We start from the raw sequence: 26810 nt of genomic DNA on the forward strand, positions 1-26810 counted from the left end.
TTATTTAAATTAACAATATAAATTATTATTATTCATTTGGCCCATAAATTATTATTTGGTCAATATAACAATATAAATAATTCAGTATATTTGTAATAGGAATTTATTATTTCAGGGGCTTATATCTTGCGAAGGGTTGCGAGTAAGGGTATGGTTCCTTTGACTTTATTGTTCGCACAGGGGCTACAGTTTGGGGGGTCACCACCTCTTCATTTGGAGGGTAAATCTTACCATTGGGACTTTAACAGAGCTGTACAGCATATTGATAGGAACAAAAAAGTCAAAGGAACCGTGCCTCATGGAAATTTGTAAATAACGCCCACTAGGGGGCATCCCAGGCTACTAGTATATGTATATTTGCCTAATTTTGAAAGATAAATGAGCAATTACTTATTGTGACATCATCACAATGCTGGGCTGCAATTTTTATTAATATTTTTAATTTATTTAATTTAAAATATAAGCTTTCCACTTTAACCTGTTCTGCATTGTTCCCAAAAATTTTTGTTACAATACACAACGTAAATAACACACAGTCTCATGCGGTAGTTGAGTACAATCATCACCTCAACTCAGTTTACAGGGAGATTGCCGCCCATACTAACACTAGGATTGCATACAAGAGGCCTAGCACTGTATATGGGCTACTCTGCGGTGGCAAAGACAAAATCAATAAGAAGCAAGCACCGGGGGTTTACATGGTCCCTCTATGGGACAACAGGTTTCAAAGGGAATTAGTTTACATTGGGTCCACAAAATGCTCTTTGAATAAAAGATTGCATGAACACAAATACGACATCGTTAATAAAAGGCACACCACCGCCCTATCAACGTATGCCACTGATCCCGGCATAAGAGCTGACCTACATGAGGCCAAACTGATCAAACTTTCTCATTGAGTGGAACACCTACAAAATCTGGAGGCATTGGAAATTTACAAAGCCGGGTTACACACCAATTGCATTAACGCTAATGATGCGGTCAATGTATTCCACGCTTGGAAATACTGCTATGAGGTAACGGGCAACGCCCACTCCACCAATTAAAGACAACATCCCCATTTGGTGTATTTATTTATATATATTTATATAATTGTATGTATTACGTATGCCATTCCATCGCCATGGCAATGCGCATGCATAACTGTAGTCTTTAAAATCAGTTTGTGCGGTTCCATTTTTCGAAGTTAATTTTCAAAATTAACTTCGAAAAATTTCATAAACATTGTTCTATGTTTGCACAGGTTTGAATCTAACGGATTTTAAGTCTGATGAAGACCGAGAGTACAGTCGAAAACGTTTGTTTATTATTAAATTGATTACTACTGGACGTTTAAAGGTTTTGGAGTTTTAATTTAAAAATTTTTGTATTGACCTCATTGACCTGTGTGGGCGATCCCGAGTATTTTTGTGTCTGCATTGGAACGTTTTTGATACTAGATGTCGCTATGTATCACAATTTTTATATTAAAACGAACTTTTAAAATATAACTTTTTTGTTTTTATATTTTTCAATATATTTATTTTCTTTGTGCAACATAAAAAAATTTTTAATGACACAGTAAACACAATTATTATTTAAAAAAAAAAAATTGTTAGGCATAACATCGACAAAAATTCAACATTGCGTCACAGGCAACAGAGAAGAATTTCAACATTGAATAGGTTAAATTAGTAGTGGCTTGTCCCTGTACACTATACTTTTCCTTTAACAATCAAATTGTGTCGATCATATATCTAACACCTTTCAGGGAAAATTTTTGAACTGAAATAACATGACTTCCGGTTTGCATCAAAAGTTCATATATAGTTAATCAGGGCCTCCTGCCCCTAAGGTTTCCATATCTGTTTTGTCTTTATCTATCTAACTCCATTCCTGAGATTAAGGAAAGACAAGACAGATGGATAGACAGTAGGAATTTATAGGTGTGCAATTTTTTCAAATTGCAACCTAATTATGCAGTTTAAAAAGGATTTAAATCAAAGCTTTCAAATTACTTTATTATTGTATTGCATTTCCTTATATTTGAGAAAAAGAGGAAAAAAGTTAATTTTTGTGGTTATTTACGTATACATACACATATACAATATTTTAAATTTCCTTTAAACCAAATACCTATGTTGTTTATCATATATTGCTATCTATAGAATAGTTTTAGCCACAGAAAGTTTCATTTATTTCAGAGCCATTAAGATTATTTCACAACATATTGACTCAATTAACCTTCAGTTATTGACATGACATCTGACAAATGACACAATCTTTGATTTAATCTATAATGTCTTGTTACAGAAAGGCAGATAGTTTTCTACTAAATTATTTTTTTTTATAATGATATATACAAGTACTTTACAATATGTTTAATTAATATTAACGTGAATCATATTAACAAACTTCATGCAATATTTTTATTTGATGAGAATTTATTAGATACCACCATAAATTATTATTGTCTTAATTTTTTATGATATATACAGAATAGATGTTTTAACTATAAAATTATTTTTATTATTTCTGTTCTGTTTTATTACTAATTTAATAGTAGGACAAAAATTATATATGCTAACAATACTAGAAGTTAAAGATTTTTGACAAGATTTTGATAGTGTTGTGACATTTTAATGTTTTATTGAAAGCATATTTTTAAATACACTCACAAATCTTGTGACTAAATATAGATGTGCATATATTGTGACAGTTTTATATATCTAAAAATGTTAATTGTGTTTATAATATTTGCAAAACTAATAAAAATTGAAAATCAGTATTAAATTTGTTTTCATGTAATGAATATAATTTCAATCAAACTGCCAGATTATTAATCAGGCTATTACAAGGCTAATTTAATGATTACATATAAAACAATCCAGCTGTATTTAGATGATTAGTTTGTCGTGTAATGATAAATTTAATAATTAGAAATAAATTAATTTTTAATTTAAAATTAGAACATTCTGGAAGAAAAGATTGGCCTGGGTGGGACTCAGATCATCAATCCCTGCTTACCATGCAGATGCATTGTCAGTTAGTTCCACTAATCAGACCTACAATCATTGCTTCCAGAACAATTAAATTACTAAACTAATTAATTAATTAATTAATTGGTTTAGTAATTACTGGCTACAACAAGAGTAATCTCAGTTAATTACTCTGATAGTGAAGATCAGGGAGGGTTCAGTTAGCATAATTGGCAATGCATCTGCATGCTAAGCAGGAGTTAAGGATTTGAGTCCCACAATGGGCTGATCTTTTTTTCCAGAGTGGTTAGACTGCCATAATTAGATGGCAGTTTAACCACTTACTTACAGTCAAACTGCTTTACATCTAACTATTAAATTAGCCTTGTTATAGCCCAATTAATAATCTGGCAGTTCATTTGACCATTAATAATCAAGTTTGGTTGATGTATATGTAATTAACATATTTAGTTAATTCTTTTGAATTTTGAAAACAAATATGAATTTTCTAGAGATTTCATTTACAAGATTTTATATAAAAATTCTTAAGAAATATTTCTACAAACAAATAATTGTTTAAATTATTTTTAAATTTTTGATCCCATAATAATAATGAATCTCCCAGACACCAAATCAATACTCTGTTATAAAATTGATAATGGAAGATTAATAGCCAGCTATTTTGACACAGTAGTTGTTTAACAAATTATTATATAACTATACTAGCTTGTTTCAAATTTTATGATTTTATCACACCACTTGTTGGTTTGTTGAGTATGTTGTTGATGATATCAGTGTTGTGTGTGGTTGTTTTTATGATCTTGAAATAAGGATTAATATAATACTTTAAAAAGTAAACATATTAATGTTTTTGTAATAGATATAATAATTTCTTGTTAAACATGAATTTGTTAATCATATGATATGTCAAAATTCCAATGGTCATTTGTTTTATTAATTTTTATTGTTTTATTTATTTATTTATTTTTATTATTATTTATTAAATACACGGAAATTTGTATACATCATTTTCGTTTATTGCATGTTACATTTTAATTTGTTTTATTAACTTCAAAATCTGAAATTAGACATGGAAAAATTTAATAATATTTTTTTATGCTTTTGTTTTCTTACATAAAATGTAAAATTACGAAAAAGTTATATTTTTCTTTCCTTTCTGACTTTTGGATAATATAAAACTTCAATTTTTAAAAAAAGCCAATAATGACTATAAAATTTTTAAAAAAAGAGTTTAAAAAAGGTATAAAAAAGAAAATAATATGCAGAGAAAAAACTTTTATTTACATCATTACTAACAAGCTTCCCAAATGCATTTCGCCTATGGCCTCTTCAGTGGGGCTTACAGCACAAAATCTACGTTCTAACAGTCAACTCATTGAAGAGCCACTTATATGGTTAACAAAAAATTCCCAGCATTCCGCTGTTAACATTCCGGTATTTAAATTAACATTATTGTTTTGCATAATTATAGCGAAGTGTTCTTTTACCTTTCGCTTTACAATATTTTTTTCCCTAAAAATTATNTAGATATTTCAAATAGATTATAACACTTTAAACATATTTTATAATTTTCAAATATATAATTTTACATATATTATATTTTACTTTGTAAAGAACACAAAACTATTTTCCTTTGTACGACAACAAACTTCAGTTCTATTCTTATTTTGGGAAAGACTAGTATATTAAGACTATGTGTTTTAATTGAAGTTAACTTGTACTGAAGGGGAGGAAATCTAATGTCACAAGACTTTTCCTATTGTAATTGAAAATAAATAAATAAAGTGTCAATATAAAAAGTGTTAATATCTCTGTTATTGTTTCTTAATTTAACAAAATAAACATCTCTGTTTGATGATAATTATTATTATTTATTATTATTATAAGTTTTTTTTTTTTTTCAGACTGCATTCCATTTAAGTATTGACTTGAAGTCTCCATATTTCGTCATTCCAGAGCATGGCTCACTTCAAAAGTAATTTAATGTTTGAATGTTAATATTTATCAATTTAAATTTAATTAACAACTAATAATAAATTTACTACAATATAATTTACAATATAAATATCATTTACTTCAAACTTAAATTAATTAAATTGAATATCATTCAACTTTGAATAATAATTTGAACATTAATCACTGCAAAAACTGGATTCATCTATATATATAAAATTGCTTGTCCTGACTGACTGACTCACTCACTGATTCATCATTTTTTAACCAAATGTTCGAACCGTTTTAAATTCGAATTTGTTACTGCATATTGGTTCGATTATAGAACGATTGATCAAATTGAAAATAATTAGTTTGATTTTCAGCGGTAGGTGTTATATAACGATTACTATGATTGTTGAAATACTGAATATAAATGGGGTTTGCTTGCAAAACTACCGTGGGCAAAGTTGCGGATAACAGCTAGTAAAGTATAATCAACTCCAAAGACAAAAACATTAGTTAAGTTAATAAATTTGTTTTTGTAACTGGATTTAGATTTCTTTGGAGTTGATAATAATTTGAACTTATTTAAGATTGAAATGATGCAAAAAATGTTCCTTTTATTTATTCAATTGTTTTATCAGAAATCTCAGTAAAGCTAGTCTACCAAACATTTTCATGATGTGCCTAGTTAACATAGCCATTTATTAATTCTAACGTTCTAATATTAAATTATTATATTTGTTTTGAGCTCGGTTTTGAACACAACATAAAGAATTATACTTAAAAATCAAATTTGACTACTGTGAAATAACTGGCAAATTTGATAGATTTTTCTATTATTATTAAATATTATTTATTACTAAATTTAATTACTAATTTTTACTCCAAACCATACATTTTTGAAGAATATAAAACTCTAAGAATGCCTATATTATTAATTTACTGCACATAAGAACGTTTTGTAATAAAAAATCTAATATCTCAACAGAATATATATAATATTTGTATATACCAGTACTGGTATATAGTAATAAATTATGAGGGCTGATCAAAAATGTCTGGGACAGAATTTTTTTCATAGAAAAACACTAATAATAGTATTGTAGAATCCATGGTGGATATTTGACTATATCTCTTGATACCAAGTGCCAGAATAGTGGAAGGCAGCATGACTCAATTGTCAATGAGTTGAACAACAGTGCACACATGCTTTCTCTGTCATGTTGTGAAATGGATGAATTGAGCAAGCCAATGTGTTTGCTGTTTGCATCAAAAGTTTTCTGGAAAATTGACAAAATGATCACTGACATGTACAAAATAGTTCAACAAACATTCAGAAACTGCTCATCAGCCAAAATGTTTGAATAGTATTCATGTATCAAAATTGTCTAGACTTCAACTGATAATGACCCCCACACAGGGATGAATCAATGAGATGTTGATCATCAGAACTGATCTGCAGTGTGTTAGAAATCCAGGTTATTGGAAATACTTTTAGAAATGGTCTTCTTGTAACTAATTTCTGCATCATGACAGTGTGCCTTGCCATGCATCCATGAGTGTTTCAGAATTTTTGGCCAAGCATATAATCCCTGTAGTTCCCTACCTTTTGGCTCCCTGTGACTTCTTTTCCAGGCTCAAAAGACCCGAAGGAGAAAAAATATCAGACATCACAAGATAAAACTGAGCATGACACAACAATAGGCCATTGCCAAACAAATTATCAAAATATTCATGAAAAAGTGAAAGAATATCTAGAATTGTTTCTGGAGGGTCATACTTTGAAGGAGATAAGTTCCAGTGACCTATAATTGCTTTTGGTTTCCTACAATAAAGTCTGTCTCAGACATTTTTGATTAACCCTCATGCATAATGAAAATTAAGTTAAATATTACTAATGAAATTTCAGAGCCGGTACAATACTTGTTCTTGATATGGGCCGATTAATAATAAACAGTGATATTCAACCTGAATCAACTATACTTGAGGTAAATAGAGTAGAATATATTATAAAAGATTTATATTAGCATAATAATATAACATATTTATTTAAAATTATAATATGAATTTATGTTGATTAAGGAAGCAACAAAGATGGAAATTGAAGAAAGATTGTATGATCGATTTAATATAGTTCTTTCTGATTTTCAAATATTGTTTGCTGATTCAGGTAAGTTTCAACTATTTTATTAGAAGATGATAAAGTTTTATTTAAAACTGCTGACTTAATTTGATTAATACTGAAGGAAAGTATAAAATACATTAAAATTCATATAATGAAGCCTGTTTACTTAAATCAATCAAGCTGTGCTTTAGAATGTGCACATCAACAATATAAAACAATAAAATTTATTTAAAAACAAAGTAATTTTATTCAGAAATATATTTTCATTTTACAAAAAATTAGTCATAAATTATTACTACAGTTGTTTAATTTGGCAATGATATTGTTGATTATTAGCCTCACAATCTAAACTAATATATACTAAACCCTTGATGTTTGTCGATGTTAATGTTTGGAAATTCAATCATTCATGATCAGAAATTTATGCACCAAACTTTCAACTTTCATGAAAGGTTTCAACCTTTCAGGAAATTATTGGAGAGTATGGAACACTGTAAACTGGAATTAGCACCTGCAGAAACTGAATGTTTGAGCAGGTTCAATGTTAGAAGATTATTACACGCATTCATTCATATGGTGTCTGTCATAAGTTATGTTACTGTTTTGTGTGTTTTTTTTTCTTTTGACTCAAATAAAATGGCTTTTGCTATAGACCATGTACAGTATATTTATCTAATAAAATCATTCATTTTTCTGAAAAGTTTTCTTAAACAGAAGTAATATATAAAACAGGTGGCCAAACCTTATCTTGATAGTAATACATTGCCTATTGGAAATGAATGAGAGCCATATCCTCTATTGGAATGTCTATTGGAGAGCTGTATCGTCTATTTATAGTAATTTAACTACATATTATATAGCTATCACTGTTCTATTGTAAATATCACTCTTGCTTTACTGATACTTTATGATTGACTGACTAGGTAAACAATCATTTAACTTCTTTGACTTTATGAATGTACCCTATGCTTTTAGTTGTTTGTTTGAGGTTTAGTTGAAAATTACAATTACATAGTGTAATATACACAGAGATCATAATAGTCAGAAAACTTACAAAAATATATATGTGTAAGTAGTATGCACCAAGTTTATAAAAATAAATTGTATAAGTATTTGGGAGCCAGAATAAGGGTCTAGAAGACCCTTTCTGGTCACAGTTTGGCTACTGTTGACCTAAAGTCTTGTTAGAACAAATTATAAATTTAACATGAAAATAACTCAAAGTTCAAGAATTTGATGTTCATGGGAATCAGTGTATATGCAAATTTCACTGATACAAATTAACAAAAATTTAAGAAGTAGAAGTAATATTTATGATGACTACAAAGACCTATCTCTGGACTTAATTACTGCAGTAGCCTTTGAATTATGCTTTCCACTAAATATCAATAGTTTTATTCTGGAATATTCCTCCATTTCTCTAGAAAAGCCCTTTCTAGACTTGTCATAGAGGAAGTATCTTACTGAGCAAGATTGGATGCACCAAACCAGCCTGTCTCAAAGGTTTGCAATTGAATTCTGATTTAAACACAATCAAATACTTTTAGAACAAGTTGAAATGGTGCATCCAATCTAGCTCAGCAAGATCTTTCTTTGTGGCAACTCTATCAGAGACTTTGTTAAATAAGCAGTGGAATATTCTTGAACAACTCTATTGACATTTAATGGAAAGCATGTTTAGAAATGTCACTCATTGACACTTTTACTGATTATGAATTAAGGAATTTTTTCAAATAAATGATACTATTTCATCTAGAATTAGATGTTTAAATACTGTTGTTTAAATAATGTTATTCATTTAATGTAACAGTAAGGTTTCATTAGTTTATCACTATCTAAATTAGTTTTTGAAGAATTTGTTAAAGTCTATATAATATGAATATAGGTGATGAATGGAGAAATGCTAAGCAGTTACCTGAATCTGATATTCATTTATTACCTAAAGCAAGAATTCAAACACTCTTCTCCAATAGTATTAAAGCAGAGTATAAGCAATTACCTAGGTAAATACATATTATTGTTATGAATTTGTAAATAAAAAATGTTTTTGTAGTGAAAATTTGTTTATTAATTCATAAATTTATTTATAGGCAAAAACTTAATGTTTCTCTTCCAAGTTTTAAATTAAATTTATCTGATAGAAGGATACAACTCTTAATGGAATTTGCTTCTAATCTACCAATTATAAAATTACAACAAATAGGTTCATTGTGTTCATTTGATGTTGTTGATACAATCACAGATACAAATATAGTAAGTATTTATTAATTAATTAGATGCCAATAATTTTGCAATTCCTCATTTACTTATATATACTTGTATATTAATTGATTACATTTAATTTAATTTTTATTTTATAAAAACTATTTTAGTTTAATAAATATTTATTTTTTAAGTACACAGTAATAATGGATATTGTTAACTTAAAAGTTAAGATACAAACTATAATTCTTTTATCTAAATATAAATGTAAATTTAACTGTATCTAGTTTATTTTTAGGATTAATATTATAAACAGAACAATTTTTAAAATTAATTTTTAATAAATTAAATTGTAATAAATCCATAAAAAACAAATCTACAGTAAACTATAAATTAAATGCTTCATTTGTAGAAAATATCAGCAAAATAAAAAAAATTAATATATTTAATTTAAATCTGTTTGAACTAAGAGTTCATTTTCAGCAAATGATAAAATTCTTAAAACAAAATTTAAAATATAACATTAAGAATTACTGAGAAGAGCATTCTTAGTTTCCATCAAATAATAGCTTACATTTATAATGTATTTTTATTGAGATTTAACTTGAATGTTTTGAGTTTTTAAAATGTTGAACATCGTATAAAAATATTTGTAAATTTGTTTGTCAATAGTAAATGTTTAGTAAAGTGTTTATAAAACTAAATGAAATAACTATTAAGTACAATATTTTATTGAAGAAAAAATTTAATGTATATTAAGAAACTTCTTAAAAACAATATTTCTGGTAGATGTATTATTTTGTATTATTATATTGTCACTGTTATAACAATAGGTCATATGTCAAGAATTTCACATTTAATCATTAAAAACACTGTCTTTTGGCATTATAGTACTTTATATTAGTGAACAAGCTTGATCAAGCCCATCTAATAGCATGCTCCACAAAAGTGAGTCAAATATTAATTTTGTTTAAAATAAATTTTATAAATTCTTGGAATCAAGTAGTTGTTGTGTATGCACATGGACATATGCAATAAATGGATTGAACGGAACATAACACTTAGGTAACAAAAGTGAAGTCATTGCGCATGTGTGTGCACATCTGATAGATCCACCTCCGAATGACACACAAAAATCCTAGCATAAGTACTCTCCACTATAGTGGAGCATGTTAAAAACAGCTATACTTGTACTTTCAACATTGTATTAATGTCTTATTCAGACAGTATAGATATAAATATGTTCTATATTGTCTTAATAAGACATTAATACATTGTTTTTCAAATTTTTTTAATCTCATGTCACAATTGAACCTACAATTAAATTTCCAAACCACAAATTTACATGGAAAAAATTATGTGATTTAAACTTGCATTTGTAAACATTCTATTACCATATTACTTGCCATTTAACCTAATTCTTTTTGTCTGTATTTTTTTTGTGAATTAAATAAAACAGTATTGTTGTTTCTTAAAATAGCAGCATGTTACAATAAAAGTTATTGAAATTAAGAATTTTCATTTACATAAGAAAAGCAATTAATATTAAGTCTTAATTTGCATTAATTTGACAATTATCATGCCACTTAATTTGCAAGTGGCATGATAATTGTCTTTAGAAACCTGCCCAATGTTCTGCTATTTCTAAGTTAAAATAATTTGAATTAAATATGGACAATTATAGATACATTTTTGATTTAAAGAAAATTTCATTTTAAATGAATAACCCAGTGTTATGCACATATAATTTTACTTATGAATATATATTTTTTACTACATTATGTCTGTCTATTTATTATAACAATGAAAAACTTGTGTAATCAGTTTAAAGAGGTTTTAATTTTGACATGTACAATTATTATTCTTTGGGCTTCTTTTAAAATTAATTTATTTAATAACCTTCAAAAATTTTCATGGCACATCTATGATTTTTTCACAGCATACTAGTGTGCTGCGAGAGGTATTAAACTGCTATTAAATAAATTAATTTCAAAAGAAGCCAAAAGAACAATAATTGAAAATTACTACATTAATGCAATGCTGAAAGTATTTGCTAATTTTGTTACCAATAAAAGAATCTTAATGCTGAAAGACATATCATTTATGCCATAATAAATCATATCTATAAATATATCACTCATAAAACCAACACCAGCACACAACAAGAAAAAAGGAAAAATTTACGAACATTTTCATCTATGTGAAATAGACATCCTCAGGTATATACGATATCGAACAAACAGCTATCAAAAATAGAATGTTTTTTAAAAGTGATTTGATGAACTGATTACATGATTTGAATACATTATGTTAAAATTTATACGTTCAGGATAAAATTTCAAAATATGTATATTATTTAAACAATAAACAAATAAATAAACAATTAATTTCACATTAATTACTATGAACTAAATATTCTCCGTAGTTTAAATTTTCGTTAATGGGAGTTTATGTCGGCAGAATCTAGTTCAAAAATGGCATGTTATGCTGTGGATAGTCTGTTTCCTAGAAGTTAATAGCAACTCCCTGTTTAATTGCACAATAGATCTCAAGTGCCTCGAGATATTTGAGTTGTGCTTTATCCAACACTCTGTGAACCAATTTCATATTACATACTTCAACCCAAACTTCCTCACTACCCGCATACGTCGCTAATGCCATGGTTGTCTGCTTTTTTCTTACGGAATATTGATGTTCCTTCATCCTCATAGAGAGACCTCTTGCAGTTGCTCCAATGTATATTAATGAGCAGTTAACTTGGTCGTTGTAAAGAGGTACAGCATAAACCCCTGGAGAGTATGAGTCATGTATATGGTTTTTATCATTTCTGATGAGAGAGAAGATTGTTGGAGAGCGTCGATATGCTATGTGCACTTTAGTGGTCCTGGCTATTTCTCTATATATATTAGAAAGTGTTTTGTTGTATGTAATAAATTTCATTTGTTCTTCTTGTTGAATAGTTCTGTTCCCAACTTAGGATTTTCAGCGATAACCCTTATGGCCTGTCGTTAAAAGTTGAACAAGAGAGTTGTACATGGTACATTTTTAATATCAACATCAATATGAAGCATGATCATCTGCTCATCTGTGTTTTCTGTAAGGAGTCATATACACCTCTATACCTAACCATTCACATGACCCTTATTGTTACACATCTCTGCTTTTCGATCTCTGGTAAAAAGGGCCCACACACATTGTTTGAAGCAAAAGAAAAACGAACTATCTTGGATCAAGGCTCTAGCAACACAGCATGGATACCCATCCTCTTTGGTCAAACATCTTATAAAACAATATACAAATAAGGGAAGCAGAACTATTCTACAAGAAGAACAAATGAAATTTATTACATACAACAAAACACTTTCTAACGTATATAGAGAAATAGCCAGGACCACTAAAGTGCACATAGCATATCGACGCTCTCCAACAATCTTCTGTCTCATCAGAAATGATAAAAACCATATACATGACTCATACTCTCCAGGAGTTTACGCAGTACCTCTTTACAATGACCAAGTTAACTGCTCATTAATATACATTGGAGCAACTGCAAGAGGTCTCTCTATGAGGATGAAGGAACATGAATATTCCGTAAGAAAAAAGCAGACAACCATGGCATTAGCGACGTATGCGGGTAGTGAGGAAGTCTGGGTTGAAGTACGTAATACGAAATTGGTTCACAGAGTGTTGGATAAAGCACAACTCAAATATCTCGAGGCACTTGAGATCTATTGTGCAATTAAACAGGGAGTCGCTATTAACTTCTAGGAAACAGGCTATCCACAGCATAACATGCCATTTTTGAACTAGATTCTGCCGACATAAACTCCCATTAACGAAAATTTAAACTACGGAGAATATTTAGTTCATAGTAATTAATGTGAAATTAATTGTTTATTTATTTGTTTATTGTTTAAATAATATACATATTTTGAAATTTTATTCTGAACGTATAAATTTTAACATAATGTATTCAAATCACGTAATCAGTTCAAACTTTTAAAAAACATTCTATTTTTGATAGCTGTTTGTTCGATATCGTATATACCTGAGGATGTATATTTCACATAGATGAAAATGTTCGTAAATTTTTCCTTTTTTCTTGTTGTGTGCTGGTGTTGGTTTTATGAGTGATATATTTATACAAACCCAGTTTTTGAGATATATTGAAGATGGCTTTGCCGTCCATATCTATATTCTAAATATATTTTATATTGCTTGAAGAAGACATTAATATACAGAAAATCCTTGTTAATTTGATCTTGGATAGTAAAATCCCATTAGTTTGTAACTGTATGTTTGTCCTGGCTGGGGATATAGAAATTTATATGTTAAGGAATTCAATTAATTCAAAATAGGGCTACTTTGTAATTTGAAGTGAAAATCTGTCAAAACTGTGATATGTGTATGTTAACTCATTCGTTTATATCAAAGTGTCTTCATGCTATAAGAGAACAATAGATCAAGAACAATTCTAATCTGGTCAATTTGACTTTGCCTTTACAGTAACACATTTTCAGGTCTCATCTTGCATATAGACTACTCCTTTTTCTCTTACTTCATAAAATATGGCTGGGTTTGAGGATTGCAAGATTGGACACAAGTAGCAGATTGAGATATTTGTAGGACTCTAGGCTACTACTTTTGGGTGACTTACTACTTTTTGGGCCACTTTAAAAATAATTTGGGCTAATTTTGAGGAATTCTGCTTTACTTTTTATAAAACCTATCTGGTGACCTGTGAGGTTCTCACTGGACACATGCTGTTTATCTGCAGTCTATTTATATTATTATTATTAATTATTAATTAATGAAAATAGTATTTTGTATAAGTAGCTATATTCTGTTTGCTTAATAAATTATGTCAATTACCTGGCATTTGCCATATTGTACAGAAATATGTAAATGTTGGATAATTCAAAATTTAATTATTTGAAGTTGCGAATATTTCATCCGATGAATTGTGAACTAATGAGGATTTCCTGTAATGTCAAAAGTACTAGTATAGCTGTTTTTTGTTAATATTAAAGTATTATAATGCTGAAAGATAGTGTTTTCAATGATTATATGGTTTTTGACATTAGGTGTGTGTTTTTCATTTATGAAATTTCACATTTCTGATTATACATTTAAAAGCATCATAAATAGCAATCTTAGCATCCTACAAAACACTTTAAGTTAATGACTAATAGAAACAATGAATACAGTCTCATGACAAGAGAGTGTATGTGAAGTGAAGGGAATCATGTAATGCAAGAATCTTGGTGCAAGTGGCAGTTATTAAATGTGCAATTTGTTCTAATTTTCCTTAGTGTCATCTGAAAAGGAAACAAGGTAAAAGCTATAAACCAAAAGTTGGATCAAAGTTGCATTAAAATGTTTTCTTTAATTACGATTTTTGTGTCCCTGAAAAATTTTTTAATGACATATAGTCTATTGCCATAGCAATGATGACAGTGATGATATATAATTGTTATTTTCATAAAGATTATTATTGGCTGGACTTAATGTAATTTTAAAAAAGTTATCCTTATTAGTTTTGTTAATGGCTTGTCTAAAATCCTTTACAGTTCTTTCAGGCCAACAATATAGAAAAAAGATGACAATGACATCTTTTTGAACATCTACTGGACATGATAATCATTTGTTAAAAGCAAAGAAAATAATAAGTTTTGTTAATGGCTTGTCTAAAATCTTTACAGTTCTTTCAGGCCAACAATATAGAAAAATATAGAAAAAAGATGACAATGACATCTTTTTGAACATCTACTGGACATGATAATCATTTGATAAAAGCAAAGAAAATAATAAGTTTTGTTAATGGCTTGTCTAAAATCCTTTACAGTTCTTTCAGGCCAACAATATAGAAAAATATAGAAAAAAGATGACAATGACATCTTTTTGAACATCTACTGGACATGATAATCATTTGTTAAAAGCAAAGAAAATAATAACTTACTAACCTCAAACTTAAAATAAATATTTAAAAAAGCACTAATTACATGAAGTGTCATGTTGCCAGAACAATGTAGATCATGTATTTTTGTAGACACTTTAGATCTCCAATTCTTTATTAAATAGTTAAACTTTAATGAAAATAATTTTAATGAATAAAGCATGAATATATTAAACACTTTAAACATCTTGCTTATGAATATCATCAAAGTGAATCATGAGAAACACAAATATTTATGTAAGGTTGCCGACTTTTAGGGGCAATAAGTTAATTGCGCATCAGGAAAACCTAGGGGCGAATCGTATGTGGGTGGTGGCGGCAGGAGACAAAGATGACAAGTGTCTTACAAAACCCGTTTATTTTTTGTCATAAAATTAACTTACATAATAATGACACAGAAAATTCAATCTAGATCTTTTTCTGGGGAGCTCCCGATGTCGGTGGACGGGTGAAGACTGGTGTCCAACGTTGCGTGTCCCAGGCTTGACAAAAGAGTGTTCATTACACAGGAGGTGACTCTGATGGGTCATAATGCAGATGGACGGAGATCTTGGGCCACTGGCGGAAACACTTGTCTGGAGGAGAACCGACTAGTTGTCCTTGAGATTCGGGGGGTTTTATAGGATTTTTCCCGAATATCACCCTTTTGATTGGTCCCATTTACCCTCTCCCTTACCCCAATTAGTCATTCTTTTGTCTCTAGGCAAAACCTAAGACCGATCCGGGTCAGGAAAAGGTCGGAGAGGTGATAACGGAGCTTTTAAAGTCTGCGTTCGTATTTTACTCCATTATGGCCCTTTTCTCTGGCATCATTGAACCTAAACAGTCCACCAGATGTTCTTGTGGCCATTTACCCCTAATGTGTTCAGGCCTAACAGATGTCCTTTTAGTCATTAAACCCCCCCATTTTCTCGATTGTTTCAACATGACACTTGTTTGCAAGCATCTCGACAAAGCTCTCTCTCTCTCTGTTGACATTCCCCCCTGCCGTTTATCATCACATCATGTTTGCTTTACAATGAGTAAGAAAGTTTCTTCCATCTGGGTTCTGTCATCAACACACCTGTCTCCCGTACTCCAAAAAGTTTTGAATTGTTGCCTGAAGACAAAGGAAGACCAATTGGTATTCGTTATTTTACGTCACTTCTTGTGTTTGTTCAGTGAAGTGTTCGTTATCCGAACATGTGTTCATTGTCCGACCATAAAAATCTTTCATGAAAGTGTTCGTTATCCGATTTATTCGTTAACTGATCACCTACTGTATATGATACAGTACATTTTATTAACTAAAATTTTCTATATAAGATACCTATAAGATTGCTATGTGTAATTTACAGTTTTATTTTTTAATAATTATTGCATGAGATATAAAATTGAATATAAGAATATATTAAAAAACTAATAATTATCTAATAGAAATAATTAGTTAATGAATATTTCCTTTTTTTTTTTAGGATAATCAACAGTGCAAATTAGAATTAAAAGTATGTGAATTAAAAAAGATAAAATCTTTAATAACATCAGATGCATCATCTAAAATTGTCAAAGATTCTAGATCTTCAACAGAAAATTCAGTAATTGGTAATATTTATTATTTAAAATATTATTTTTGTTGCATGAATGTAGATTAAATTATATTAAAATGTATTTTCTAACAAATCTAAGAAAGATAATATATAAAAGAAATATAATTTAATAATAATGTTTTATAAGTAATAATTATTGAATTGTATTAATGAAGAAATGCTATGAGATTTATAGTATATTATTATTCTAACTTTCTTTAAGAAATAATAACAACCTATTTTTATTATTAATTCTAATGATAAAATATATTTTGAAAATTATTTTTATTTGTATAAATAAAATTTAATTATTTCTATTTTTTTAATTTATATGTATATTACTAAAAGCAAATTAGAATCTATATTTATAAATAGGTACATATATCTAATTTTACTTATTTTTATTTAAANTTTTTTTTTTTTTTTTTTTTTGTCATTTGAAATTTCCTTGAGAAAATTTTTTATCAAGTCATTGGAAATTATAATAGTTATAAGTTAAATGTTAAGAATTTAGGTTAATGTTACCGTAGGTATCAAACAACCACTTCACACCTAAGTGATAATTCCAGCAAACGAACATCAGGCTAACTGTTAACATTGAATATATTATTACCACCAGATATATTATTTTATATATTAATACCATATATATTATTATTGTATTTATTTATAACTTTATTTATAAATATTTTAATTATATGTTGTAATATGTAATGATCTTTGTATTCAACATTGTTTAAATGTTAAAAAGTAGAACACAGCTATGTTCAAAAACTGTTAGAGATAGAGCTGTTTTTTGTTCTATGCAATTTTTCCTGACGAGGGCCTCTGAAAGACGGCCGTAAACGTTTGAACATTAAATCTTTTTTATTGTTCGTTTGCTGAATTATCGCTTAGGTGTGAAGTGGTTGTTTTAGTATATATTTCCAGTTTGTGTGTCAGTTTTTTTATGTCTGACCTAAGGTATCGAAGATGGCATCACTTCTGGTAATCTCGTATTGGTTTACCGAGTGATGTTTGCAATAGAGGGCGCTGCATTTTAACATGGTGTGATATGCAAATTAATCAATGAGGGGAGTGCAAAAGTTAGATTTGCATGACAACGGTTGGTTTGTTGTAAAAATTTGTTATTTTGTTTAGTTTTCGATTAATTTAATTATAAATTAATACATTTTTAAACGTTTAATTTATACTTATTTTGTCGGATATTCTGTTTAATAATTTCTTCCACAAATGAGTAATTTGGATATTAACTCTGGAGAGTTTTGGCTGGGATGCACCTCCCGTGACCTTTTCCATCTTCTCGAATGTCTGTCATTCTTTATCGATTCTGGGTTTGAATCCCAGAATTGATAAAGGGTTCAAATTTGCAGTAAAACTAGGATTACAGCATGTTGCTGACATATGCTCAAAATGTTCGAAACCTTGCAAAGTAGTTCATCATGACAATAGAAAATCTTGTGCAATGAGATGTCAAAAATGCTGGAACAACAGTTCGGCATTTGAAGGAACTTTTAAAGGTAAATTCAGTAAAATTTCTTGGAGTAGCATATTGTCGTTTATATGGCATTATCTAGCATTGGAATGCTCAACTACCACATCAGCTAATGCTGCCAGAATTTCTAATAAGGTCGCCGTCAACTGGTTGAATCATGTTCAATTTGTGATGCTAGTAGCTTTGCACAATATTCTATCGTTTAAAATTGGAGGTCCAAGAAAAACAGTCAAACTAGACAAGATAGTTATCTGTAAGCGCAAGTACGAAAAAGGCTGTAAACTTAAAAGCACAAAGTGGGGTGGTAGGAAAAAAAGAGAGAAGCATTTAAATCGAATGTAAGTACATTTTTATCGTCTGACAATTTTTATTTTTAGTAATAATGCCAGATTTAAAATAATCGGTGACCACCTCTGTCGCCATCTTCGATAACTAGTGTAACATTAAAGTAAGTAATTTTTTAATTATTATTTTATTTTGTAATTTGATTTTTTTTTTTTTTTTTGTTTTTTGCGGCACTGCTGCCACTGCCAAGTTTGCCATCTTGTTTGCGCACACAAACAAAATGGCGACTGACTGGAAGCACTGGCCAAATTGCCAACCGACACCATCTTCGATACCTAGGGTAACATTAACCAGAATTTATAATTGCATTTTCAATTAATTTTTGAAATTATTAATGAAATGTTTAATTTTCATTGAAGTTTGATCTCTAACATGTTCATTGCAGCCATAAAAAGAAAAACAATACAATACATTAAATGTTTTTTTTTTGTTTTATAATTTGTTTGAGTATTTATTTTTATATAAAATCATCCCCCATTAATCAAATGTAATTTGTTCCTGAAAACAAGTCAAATATTGGAAATTTGGATACCAGGAAGTTTTTCCAGTATTTCTTAAGGAAAACATCTAACTTATTCTTGATCCATACAAAATGCCAACCAATTTTTCCAAGTGCACTAAAACACTACAAAACATCTATTTACCAATTAATTCATAATTATGTTTTTGATATTAAACATTACATACTTCAATTACTTTACTAATGAACACTTAATGAGGTCATTTCATGTTCATATTCAACCAAAGAACAAGAGAGTTACAAGTTAGCCAATAATTGCTCACATACTAAAATTAAAATGAATGGTAATTGGTTAATTTCTAACTCTTAACTATTGATCTTTGTTTGTGAATACTTGTTATTGATCAATAACAAGTGAGCCTAGTGAGCCTATTCTAATGAATAGTTAAGAATAAGCTTGTAAGATTTCACTGAAATTTTGTGATTAAAGATTATCTTAAAGTGTGTTTTAAGTCCAGTAACCAAATTTTTAATGTAAAAAATTTTTTGACAAATGTTTTTTACCTTACTCAAGGTATGCTTCAGATCTTTAAATTGATGATATTCCAAATTGGAATACACAAAATAACTTTTTAAAATATTATTATTTTTTTAAATTGGAACACAAACATAATGATATATAACTACAAAAATTAAATTAAATATTGGTAAATATAAATTTAACATTTATGTGAGAGTCCGGAGGAGATGGAAATTTTAATTAACCACAACAAAATATATTAAATTAATTAAAAAATGCTTAAATTTCTCACATTATATAAAGAAAAATTTTCCAAACATTTAATAAAAAATGGAAGGATGTGAGTGCATCTTTCCCCAGATTTACTTCCTTTCCAAAGGTGACACATTTTCTTTGTGTTTTACTTCAAAGTCGAATTCCTGTAGGAATATGACCCATCGAGCAATTCGCGAATTTGTGGAAGAGTCCTTATTGCTCATAAGCCATCTTAATAGTCAATGGTCTGTAATTATGGTAAATTTTCTCCTGTATAAATAGAGTTTGAAGTATTTGGTGGCCCATAACACTGCTAAACATTTTTTTTCTGTAGTGCTATAGTTTTTTCAGGTTTTTATAACATTCTACTAGCATAAGCAATGGGCATTTCTACTCTTTCATCTTCCTGGGATAAGATTGCTCCTATAGCTTTGTTAGATGCGTCCGTAGCTAAAATAAATGGTTTAGAGAAATCTGGTGATTTTAAAAGTGGGGCTGAGGTAACAATCTCCTGTGTTCTTGTTGCTTTCTCTGGTGACTCTGAATGTTTTATCACTTCATGCTCTATAGCTCGTCAATAATTTCATTCATTTGCTCTCTCTGAGCATACGGTATCTGATATGGAGGTTAATATATGGGTGAGGCATCCCTAGTGTTTATTTTGTGTTCCACTACCTGACAATATTCCAAATCATAATTGTTTGTAGCAAATATGTGTTTGTATTTATATAGTAAGTTTAATAATGGTTGCTTTTTATCCTTCCCAATGTGAGACCAATTGAATAACTGACTGAATTTGCTTTTAGTTAGATTTGGAGTAGGTTGTGGGCTGATAGGATTCAGACTTGTGTTTGGGAGGATTTGGTCTTCCACAGCCCCAAAAATTTCCTTAGCTTTAACTAATTTTCTAGGCTGCTTTGAATATTTGTTATTCGGACAGGCACTGGTCCTCTCCTCTTGGTTTCTACTAAGACATCTGCTCTTATGATCCCTTCTTGGTTAAATGTTCCTGACTCTATAATTCCTATCCCCCCCTTTTGTTTTATTCTGGCTATCCTTGCCATTGTGATTATTTCCAATCTAGGAGGAAGATTGCAATCAGTTAATAATACTATCTTTCGAGTCTGCTCTTGAGGATCACGTGTGGGTTGTTTTGGGTGATGGATATATAATTAGAGACTGGATTAGCTCTAGCCCTTGCATATGTGCCTCTGAAATTCCGTTTCCTTTCCGTCTGAACGCTTTTTATTGCTCCTCTTGATCCAGGGTCTTTCCAGAAGTCAATTTCCTCTCCTCTGGGAGTATTATTTTTTCTTTCGATAAGCATATTATTAAAAGAAAAAAATACCTGTGCGCTTTAATTATATCCTGATCTAACAAGCCGTCAAATGGTTGTGTAATCTGATCGTCCACCTTGTACCAAGAATAAGCAAACTTTAGTGGTCCTATTATAAAGTGGAACTCCATTGCTCCGTAAGTTCTAATAAGACCCGTAACACTTTGGAACAGCACCTTCCTTTCTCTCCTTATTAATTCTATTCTGGCCACCCTCTGTGCCAGCAATCATGACAAAAGTGTCACTTTGGAGCCAGTATCTATTGTTAATCAAGCTAGATATCCGTTGATTCTACAACATAAACTTGGCTCCAGATCAGAATTTATAGTTTGAATTCCGTTCCAATCTCAAAATCTTAAGTTTATTTCTTCCCCCACTCTGTGCACATCTGTTAAAACTGTACATCAGAAATGATTATTCTCTTTCAGGGAGGTGAGTAAGCTACTTGTGAATGGTGAGGAAAATTGTAGCTTTCCTTTGTAGCCCTTTCTAAATCTTCGCCAGCTTACTTTATTGATTTGTCTATATGTTGGTCTCTTAGGCTGAGTCAGAGTTGTTTGGGTTTGCAAATTCCCTCTTGGTCTGCCTGGGACATTTCTTCTTCCAGATTGGGGAGCATATCTGGATTCTTGGGCATCCCTATCCTGGTCGCTCTACCATCTGGTGGTTCGTTATAGTATAAAGAGTCGCTGCTTAGTCTTCCTCCTCTGGGAAAATATTGTCTTCTACAATCCAGGTATTCTGGAGAATGCCAAAATGGTGAGACCTTATGCCTAGTCTTGTTTTGGCTATTCTTCTGAGTCTTTAGTTCTTTTAGTTTCTCTTGAATCTTTGCTAGTGGTTTTTCTAATTGGTTATCAGGGTTAGGTTCCTGTCGTTTGTCGCCAGAATTATTAACTGTTCTTATTATCGCTCGGGATTTCCCCGTCAATTGATCTATAGTTTCCTTAATTATTGCTGTTCATACTGCCTTATCAAATGTATCAGGCTCCCTCGACATCACTTGTCACCTTATTTTTTCATTTAGGCCATTTAAAAATTGTATTCACAACCATTTTTCCCTTTCCTTTTGTTGACATCTTTTGATGATTTCTGCCTCACGGGTGTCATTGCTAGTTTGTTCGATAATTGTTTCAGCTGCTAGCATTTGCAGTCTAACTGTGTAAGTTTGTACGTCCTCATCTTGAGCTTGGACACAAGCATAAAATTTCTGTAGCCTCAAAGAATACGATTCTTTCTCAAACCGCTGGATCATAAGTTTCTTAAACTCATTGTATTTGTCTACTACTTTCATTTGCACATCTTTCCACGTGAAATCTCTAGCTATTCCAGTTTGCTTTAATTTGGTGACTCCTAAACACTGCGCCTTTTGCCCAATTGGTTAATTTAGCTATTTCATCCAATGATTCGAAAAAAGCAGTTTCTCTAAGCCCTGTCAAGTCCCCGAAAAGGTGGGTATTAAAGGAATGACGCCTGCCATGAGTGCACTTCCAGTTGTCTCTTCTTGCAAGCATTCTGGAGGATTTATCTCTCCTCTTGCCTCCATCCTATAGAACTATGCTTGGCATCAATTTAACTTATAAATCAAATTCCACTTCTGACATCACTGTGACCAGAGGGTCGGCACTGGATTGGTGATGCCCATGTCAGGATCAGTGATGGTGAGTCGTTCATTTCATGCGAGAGCAGTTGCGTGTGTGAGCGGTCGGATTCAAGAGGTTGAACATCTGAGAGACAACGTGCGGAAAGAAGTGCACACTACAACTTAATTATAAAGAAATAATACTTGTTTATTTATGTAAACTATTTGCATGTATACTTAGGATAATAGAGCGTTCTAGTAGTGTAACATAGCTTACATAGCATAACATACTGGACTGGATAGGGCTGATATAGTGTAACATAATTGATTAGTTCTAATACTAAGTTAATGGGTTCCTAACCAGAGAGAGAGAGCTTACATTTTTACGCATGATGTTAAATACCTTGATCGGCTTGATCGATGTCATGAGGTCGAAAAATGTCCTGATGACAGGATGGAGAGGTTTCAGCTAGTTAGTCTCCTTGATGTTACAGTTCACTGTCAAATGTTCGTTGCTAAGACATCTATAGCAAACAGCGGTTGAAGGGATTGGCGATGGAGCACTTACAAGAAAAGGAGGTTGGTGAACTCCTATTGTCGGCTTTGATGTTCGCCTTGATTTTGATGCCCTTTTTAGGCAATGTTAAGGTTTTTGACTAATAGATGAATTTTGGGTGAAAGTTCCTGGTGACACATACATTCAGAAGATGTGTCATCTTTGGAAAGGAAGTAAATCCAGGTAAAGATGCGATCACATCCTTCCATTTTTTATTAAGTGTTGGGAAAATTTTTCTTTATATAATATGAGAAATTTAAGTGTGATTTTTAATTAATTTGATATATTTTGTTGTGGTTAATTAAAATTTCCATCTCATCTGATCTCTCACATTTATATAATGTTAACACATAGGTTGTTGTAATATATAAAATCACAAGCACACNTTTCTTTATATAATATGAGAAATTTAAGTGTGATTTTTAATTAATTTGATATATTTTGTTGTGGTTAATTAAAATTTCCATCTCATCTGATCTCTCACATTTATATAATGTTAACACATAGGTTGTTGTAATATATAAAATCACAAGCACACTTTAAAGGTTTTTTTTAAAGTGTGTTTGTGATTCCAGTATAGAGATGAAAGTAATTTTAATTTTGTGATAAAAATCACTAAACTTCACAACTGTGGTAGAACACAGACAAAATACTACTGAAACAAGAAGAGATGCTAAGAATGGCATTGTCCCTACTTTTTGCTTTTGCTAAAGAAACTTTTGAATTTTTCACAAATGCATTTTGAAGAAATTTTTAATACCAGGATTATACAATTCAGATAGCACATTGGATACTAAAGAAAACCTTCCATTGCATCAGGAAATTTGATACTGCAATATAACTGTATTTCAAATGAGAAACAAGATGCCCTACACCTTTTGAAGTTTCTGTTTTCAATGGAAACTTTAGAGATACAAATTTATATTAAATCTTTTACTCTTTGCAGGGTGGCAACTATTATGTAACTATAGTAATAATAAACAAAATAACAAAACTAATTTAATTTTAGATGTACAGTATTTTGGATAATTTAAAGAAAATATTGAATTTAAAATCAACATTTTTAGAGGAAAACTGCTTTCAAGCTGCAATCTTCATGAAAGTATTTTAAAAACAGCTAATTAACTAATAAAATGGAAGTATTAGATTTGCCTTATTTAAAATATTTAAATATGAGAAAACATTTAATTGTCTTCTCATAATTAAGTAATATACAAAATAACTACTATATTTATTAATTTTATATTATTTGATACCTCAATATTATATTATGTGTTATACAAAATAAAATTTTATTTTTAACAGGTTCTGTTGAACGTTATTATTCAACTTCTGATCATTCAGATGAAGAACCTGAAGAATGGGCAAGAAAAGTTGATTTACCAGGATTTGATGATAATATTTCTCCAAGTAACACCATCAATATTCTTTTACGTTTTCTTATTGGAGAAGTGGTAGTTCATTTTGCTCGTTCAAGTGATCATATAGATAAACCATATTTAATGTTAAGAACTGAAAAGTTGTGTGTTGATGTTGCATTAATGGAATTTGGTCCAGCTCTTCAAGCAAGCTTGGGAAGAATACAATTGGTTGATAAATTACATACAGGTATAAATTAATAATTTTGTATTAGTATTATAAAATATTCAAGTCCATTATTTCTTAATTTGATATTTATAAATATTCATAGAAAGTAATAATTTTTATATTAAAATATATTTGTAAAATTTAACAATGGGATTGATTATTTTGCAAGTTAAAAAGGCTATATTTAAAAAGTTAAAGTTTAAATTACTTTAAAATACTTTTAAAAATAACGATGAAAAATGATTCTTCTCTATCATTACTGATTTTCGAGGAGAATTATTTAAAACTAAATAGTTACTTAGACTACACCTTTCTTCTAAAAGGAACTAGTTTATTAATTTAATATTACTTACAAATGCATTTCGCCCTGACTATAACAGGGCCTCTTCAGTGGATATAACATCACAATCCATAGCATTGTTTGTATCACATAATTACAGTGAATGATCATTTTTACATCTTCTATTAATTTTTTTTACCTCTTCCATTATTTTAAATACAACTGACTTGCTGATTCAGGATATCCATTCAAAGTTATTCTGAACAATTTTTTACTTTGCTTTCTGAATTGGGGGTGGACTTCCTCAATTGAAGGTTTATCATGATCATGCTTTCTTCTTTTATAATTAGGAGAATTGTTTATGTTTAGCTTTTTAGCAGAATGAAAGGAGAAGAATAACAGAATTTGATACTTTGAACCATTTTTAAAAACAAATCTGTTGAAAACAAATGACCTTCTTCTCAATAATGGGAATGAATTACAAAGCATAATCAATGAAACCTTTAACATTCAGTAACAAAATTTACTTTAAAACTTGACAAACATTTTCAACCTTAAACAAGATCTTCATCAGGTCAAACAAATTTGTTTTCAACATTATCAGGATAATGTTGAAAACAAATTTGTTTTTAAATTTTATGGTTTAAAATCTAAATGAGATTTGTTTTCAACCATATATCTTTTGTTGTATATGTTAATTGCCAAAACATTCACATTGTATGTTAGAATGTGTACAATTTACACTAGGTTTAGCATTATTTCATGGACTTTTGCTTGTTTTAGACCAGATGGTTCTCTGTTTTAAAAATTGATTTGCAGAAAAACATTAATTATTCAACATTGACATCCAAATTTATTACTAATAATAAAGAATAAACCCCACATTTATTATTATAAAGTTAAATTTTAAAATACTTACAGTACCAGGCAGATTCAGTAAAACTGGAATTTCCTTCCAACTTTATTTTTTTTGTCAATACCTTTATAATCTTTTCCAAATATATTGTAAAGCTAATGTCTTTAGATGTTCCTTCATCATGTTCCTAGGAAAATGTGGTAAATTCATGTTGATTGGTCAATATTATTACAACAATAAAAAATGTTGAATCTTTTCCACCTTATGAACAATGAATGATTAAGATGAAAATGCAAAGATAATGACCAATGTGAATATTTTAGAGATAAAAACAATAAAAATACTAATTTTTGTCATTGTCATTATTGATTGTCATACTTGGCAACCAGCAGCATTTGGCACTGACCAGAAGTGTTTTGTATGCTCCATAAGTGGACAGGCCACTTTTTCCATTTGACCTGTATGCTCCATAAGTGGACAGGCCTTTTGTGTCAGCTTTTTTAAAGTATTTGATGTTACCACATAAACACTTGATTTAACAAATCTAATACCGATATATAGTACATGTTGTATGACCGTCTTGTATATATTTTATTATAAACAATTGAAGTGAACCATTCAATTGGGAATGAACCAAGATTGACATTTTTATGTATGTATGTTGGTGTAGATATGAGAATTTTAGCTCAAATATAATAATTTTAAATGGCAGATATGATAAATTGCATCTTCAAGTCTGGCAGTGTTAGTGCTCTTACAGTGGTAGTTAAATCA

At 29.8% G+C, this 26810-nt stretch overlaps 1 protein-coding gene across 1 annotated transcript in view; it reads left to right on the forward strand.

Annotated features, from left to right (window-relative positions):
• LOC111640746 (vacuolar protein sorting-associated protein 13A-like) overlaps window positions 1-26810 on the forward strand; it is a 188095-nt gene that overhangs the window by 16656 nt on the left and 144629 nt on the right. The window contains exons 7-13 of the mRNA XM_023386792.1: window positions 4883-4953; window positions 6826-6904; window positions 6999-7086; window positions 8927-9044; window positions 9132-9294; window positions 16654-16780; window positions 24619-24921. Of these exons, the coding sequence (XP_023242560.1) occupies window positions 4883-4953; window positions 6826-6904; window positions 6999-7086; window positions 8927-9044; window positions 9132-9294; window positions 16654-16780; window positions 24619-24921 (949 nt within the window). The remainder of the gene's footprint in view (window positions 1-4882; window positions 4954-6825; window positions 6905-6998; window positions 7087-8926; window positions 9045-9131; window positions 9295-16653; window positions 16781-24618; window positions 24922-26810) is intronic.

The sequence above is a fragment of the Centruroides sculpturatus genome, unplaced genomic scaffold, assembly GCF_000671375.1.
Source record: "Centruroides sculpturatus isolate CEXI.00-Female unplaced genomic scaffold, Cexi_2.0 scaffold1447, whole genome shotgun sequence".
In the NCBI taxonomy this organism is placed as follows: domain Eukaryota; kingdom Metazoa; phylum Arthropoda; class Arachnida; order Scorpiones; family Buthidae; genus Centruroides; species Centruroides sculpturatus.